This window comes from Penaeus vannamei, chromosome 15, assembly GCF_042767895.1.
Source record: "Penaeus vannamei isolate JL-2024 chromosome 15, ASM4276789v1, whole genome shotgun sequence".
In the NCBI taxonomy this organism is placed as follows: domain Eukaryota; kingdom Metazoa; phylum Arthropoda; class Malacostraca; order Decapoda; family Penaeidae; genus Penaeus; species Penaeus vannamei.
In genome coordinates, this window is record NC_091563.1 from 41,403,636 (window position 1) to 41,408,635 (window position 5,000).

Genomic DNA, 5,000 nt, shown 5'->3' on the forward strand with positions numbered 1-5,000 from the left:
TCCCTCTCTTTCTCTCTCTCTCTGTGTCTCCTCTCTCTCTCTCTCTCTCTGTGTCTCCTCTCTCTCTCTCTCTCTCTCTCTCCTCTCTCTCTCTCCTCTCCTCTCTCTCTCCTCTCCTCTCTCTCTCCTCTCCTCTCTCTCTCCTCTCCTCTCTCTCTCCTCTCCCCCTCTCTCCCTCTTTCTCCCTACCCCCTCTCTCTCTATCTATTTATCAAACACACGCACACCTCTCTCTCTTTCTCTCTCTCTTTCTCCTCCCTCCCTTTCTCCTTCCCCCTCCCCTCCTCCCCTTTTCCCCATACACCTCTCTCCCTCCCTCCCCCCCTACCTCTCTCTCTCTCTCTCTCTCTCTCTGTCTCTCTCTCTCTCTCTCTCTCTCTCTCTCTCTCTCTCCCTCTCTCTGTCTCTCTGTCTCTCTGTCTCTCTCTCTCTCTCTCTCTCTCTCTCTCTCTCTCTCTCTCTCTCTCTCTCTCTCTCTCTCTCTCTCTCTCTCTCTCTCTCTCTCTCTCTCTCTCTCTCTCTCTCTCTCTCTCTCTCTCTCTCTCTCTCTCTCTCTCTCTCTCTCTCTCTCTCTCTCCCTCTCTCTCTCTCCCTCCCTCCCTCCTCCCTCTCTCTCTCTCTCTCTCTCTCTCTCTCTCTCTCTCTCTATATATATATATATATATATATATATATATATATATATATATATATGTATATGTATATATATATTTTTTTTTTCAATACGTCGTGGATATTGTTCCGGCACCGGATTTTTTAAGTTTGGCTATTCGTCCGGCATACATGCGCACTAACTATTTGCGCGCAAACACACAAACTTTGGCGCTGTTTTTGTGTTGTTCATAGTTCATGGCTAAAAGTCGATCATCGATTATGAATTCCTTCAAAGTTGGAACTGAATTTGACAGTTTTGCTGATGTGAAGGACAGCCTGACCTAATTTCAAGAGCACTTTCGGACAGTTTTGTCAAAGATTCGAGGACTGTTGCAGCGACTTTGAAGCGTACAGAGTTGAAGTATTCGTACTTAGTGTTTACCTGCATCTAGAAATACGGCAATCGGGAGGTGGTTAGGTTAGGAGGGATTTTTTGGTTCATACGGCGATCCTACCGGTAGTTTGTGCGTTTAAGACGCGGTTCACTCGCTCGTTCGCTCGCGCAACACCGTGTCGAATCATCCGTGGCCGAATCTTCTCTCGGGTTCACTTTGTTTATCATCTGAAATGCTCTCCTTGGCTCGGATTTTCAATTTCCCACATTCTTTTGCTTTTTAGAATGCATGGTATGAACGGAATCACCCCCCCACCCCACCCCAACACAACATTGTTGGCGGGCGTCGGTCCTATCGTTTATAGGCACGATAAAATCACAGAATAGGGATGAAAATCACAGAAATGTCAAACTGTAGCAAACGTAGCGTGTATGTCCACTCGATCCTAAGAATGATTAAAAATTTTGATGATGTGCGCCACTGCCGGAAAAGTAGCTCTTCAGTGCAGGCTTAAGACAAAAAAAATGCCGGAAAAATATCCTAGCAGAGTCTCGATCCGACTATGAATATTGCGTGAAATGACAGACAGAATTATTGACAGTGCGCAAACGCGAGTGTATGCCGGACAAATAGCCAAAATGTTATAAAATCCGGTGCCGGAACAATATCCACGGCGTATTTAATATGAATGTGTGTGTGTGTGTGTATGTATATATATATATATATATATATATATATATATATATATATATATGTATGTATGTATATTATAATTCTCTCTCTCTTTCTTCCCATCCTTCTCCCTCTCTGCTTCGCTTCCCCGCTCCTTCTCCCTCCCTCGTTCCCTCCCGCCTCCTTAGCTCCCGTATCCATACCTCCTTTACCTGAAGGAGGTGATTTACACAGACTCCCTGAGACTTCCCTCGCGCCTCTCACCTGCAGACACTTAATATTTCGTCGTGTTGTGTCTGATCCTGACACCTTGACTCCCTGCCGACTTCCATTTAAATTTAGAAACTTGAGTATTTCCGCGCCCGTGTCTCGCCTCGTCTGCAGAGGGTTTGTTTTTTTGTCCTTTTGTATTATTGTTGTTATTATTATTATTAATTATTATTATTATTATTATTATTATTATTTCTGGTTTGTTTGTGTGTGTCGTTGTTTGTCTGAATTTTGTCCTGTGTGTTCGTTCGTGCATGCGTTTGTATGCGTTCGTTCGTGTAAGCATTTTTTGTGCATCCGTTTGTATGCGTTCGGTTCGTACAGGCGTTCGCGTCCGTGCGTTCGTGCATGCATATGTATCCAGTAGATCTTTTATCATCCCCATTTACTTGTTTATGAGAGGAAGAAAATTAAAATGGACCTTTTTTTGCAGACATCGCGCTGAGCATGGCGATGGGACCGCGGAAGAAAGCCGACTTCTTCAACAGAGGTCGAGGTAATGTCGGAATTTGAATGTAGAGTGACGGTTATTATTGGTGCTGCTTTTGTTGTTATTGGGATGACAATAATTGTTATTGTTGTGATTGTTATTATTATTATTATTATTATTATTATTATTATTATTATTATTATTATTATTAGTTATTGTTATTTTCATCATCATTATCGTCATCATCATTATCATCATCATCATCATTATAATCATCATCACCATCGTCATTATCATCATCATCATTTTCATTATTATCATTATTGTCACTATTATTACCATCATCATTGTTATTATTACCACTATCATTCCCATTATTATCACCATCATCATCATTATTATTATTGCCGTCATCAGCATTATTATTTGTATTACCATAACCATTATTTTCATTACCATCATCATTATTTTTGTTACCATCATCATCATCATTAATATTATTCCTATATCGGTGAGTACGATGTGGTGTGTAGGTGTTGTTGAATTTATGCAAAATACATTTACATTTCTCTCTCTCTCTCTCTCTCTCTCTCTCTCTCTCTCTCTCTCTCTCTCTCTCTCTCTCTCTCTCTCTCTCCCTCCCTCCCTTCCTCCCTCCCTCCCTCCCTCCCTCCCTCTCTCTCTTTCTCTCTCTCTCTCTCTCATCATATATATATATATATATATATATATATATATATATATATATATATGTATATAAATATATATATGTATATATATATATGTATATATATGTATATATATATATGTATATATATACATATGTATATATGTATATATATATATATATATATGTATGTATGTATGTATGTATATATGTATATATATTTGTCTATGTGTGTAATATATAGAAAATGCTTATGGGAAATTGAAGTACATTATATAGTTTATAGCAATTCATTCAAACGGGAAAAACTGTTTGAGGGCAAGATCTGTGATGTAAACACGAGCACATTTTGCCTCAGACGCCCGGCCAGCGCTGCCAGACCGCCAGTTCTCACGGTCGTTTTTCAGGATACGAGTTCGAGAGCGAGGGCGACGAGGGCGCGGAAGGGTTCGCCAGCCACGAGCCCCTGCTGGAGGCGCCGGGGTACGAGCCCGACCCGTCCCACAGCCTCGGCGGCGGCGAGTACCACGACGCGGCCGGCTACTCGGGGGGCTTCTGCCCGTACGAGCCGCAGAAGCACGCCACGTACGAGGTGTCCCAGCCGGGCCTTGATCCCGAGGCGCCCTACCAGTACTCGGCGCCGCAGTACCCGGGGCCGTCGGGCTACTCGCTGCAGGGCGCGGACGAAGGTTCCTATGCGGCCGCGGGAGGGTCCTTGGACTCGGCGGGCGGGGCGCAGGCGTGGGGCGGCGCCGGCGAGCAGGAGGGCGAGAAGAAGAAGGGGAAGCGAGCGCAGACCTGCCGCCTCTGCGCCAACCACGGCCTCGTGGTGGAGATGAAGGGCCACAAACTCTACTGCAAGTACCAGAAGCCCCACGACTGCGCCAAGTGCGAGATCACCCTCCAGCGACGCTACTACACGGCCGCTCAGCAGCGCATCACCAGAACCCAGCAGCTGCAGCTCCAGGAGGGCCAAGAACCAGCACCGGCAGGTCTCCCGCCTTCCCCTGCCAACCCGAGGGAGTTCCCCCGCCTCCCGGAGCTCCTGCAGGACTGCGACAACATCATCGACGAATCCCTGTTCGCTCGCATCAACGAAGTGGTGCGGCCTCGCTCTCACCACCCTCACTGACCCCCCTTTCCCCCCCTCCCCCCCCCTCCCCGCCGTTCGCTGGCCCTTCGGTGTCCCCCACGAGCCCCGCCCCCACCCATGCCCCGCCACCCCCACGAGCCCCGCCCCCCACGAGCCCCGCCCCCACGAGCCCCGCCCCCCACGAGCCCCACCCCGCCGAGGCCCAAGAACACGCCTTCCGAAACCGCCTCTTGGCCTCCGCGTTCGAGAGGAGCCGCCGCGAGAGCCGGAGCCGCTGCGGATGTCTGGATACATGGCTCTACATGTGGTTCAAGATGTCACTAAATTTGTATTTTTGTATTATCCTAATTGCAATTATACGCTTAAGATGACCGGCGGGCTCTTAATTACCCTTTCTGTTGGTAGAAGAAGGAACCTTGGTCCTGTCCTCGCCATGTGTGTTAAAGAGGCCCCGCTGTAGAGTAGGCCTACAATGGGCCCCGCTGTAGAGTAGGCCTACAATGGGCCCCGCTGTAGAGTAGGCCTACAATGGGCCCCGCTGTAGAGTAGGCCTACAATGGGCCCCGCTGTAGAGTAGGCCTACAATGGGCCCCGCTGTAGAGTAGGCCTACAATGGGCCCCGCTGTAGAGTAGGCCTACAATGGGCCCGTTGTAGAGTAGGCCTACAATGGGCCCCGCTGTAGAGTAGGCCTACAATGGGCCCCGCTGTAGAGTAGGCCTACAATGGGCCCCGCTGTAGAGTAAGCCTACAATGGGCCCGCTGTAGAGTAGGCTTACAATGGGCCCGCTGTAGAGTAGGCTTACAATGGGCCCCGCTGTAGAGTAGGCCTACAATGGGCCCCGCTGTAGAGTAGGCCTACAATGGGCCCGCTGTAGAGT

The 5,000-nt window shown here is 47.8% G+C and overlaps 1 protein-coding gene across 5 annotated transcripts in view; it reads left to right on the top strand.

The window, feature by feature from the left end:
* The window catches only part of LOC113822161 (doublesex- and mab-3-related transcription factor 2), a 12,065-nt gene extending 7,848 nt beyond the window's left edge, over positions 1 to 4,217 (top strand). For 4 of the 5 annotated variants that reach the window (XM_070130850.1, XM_027374701.2, XM_070130851.1 and 1 more), the window contains exons 2-3: positions 2,365 to 2,427; positions 3,436 to 4,217. In XM_070130850.1, coding sequence (XP_069986951.1) covers positions 2,379 to 2,427; positions 3,436 to 4,160 — 774 coding nt within the window. In that variant the 5' untranslated portion in view covers positions 2,365 to 2,378 and the 3' untranslated portion in view covers positions 4,161 to 4,217. The remainder of the gene's footprint in view (positions 1 to 2,364; positions 2,428 to 3,435) is intronic. The other variant, XM_027374700.2, reaches the window with a different exon arrangement.
* Positions 4,218 to 5,000: the final 783 nt, after the last annotated feature.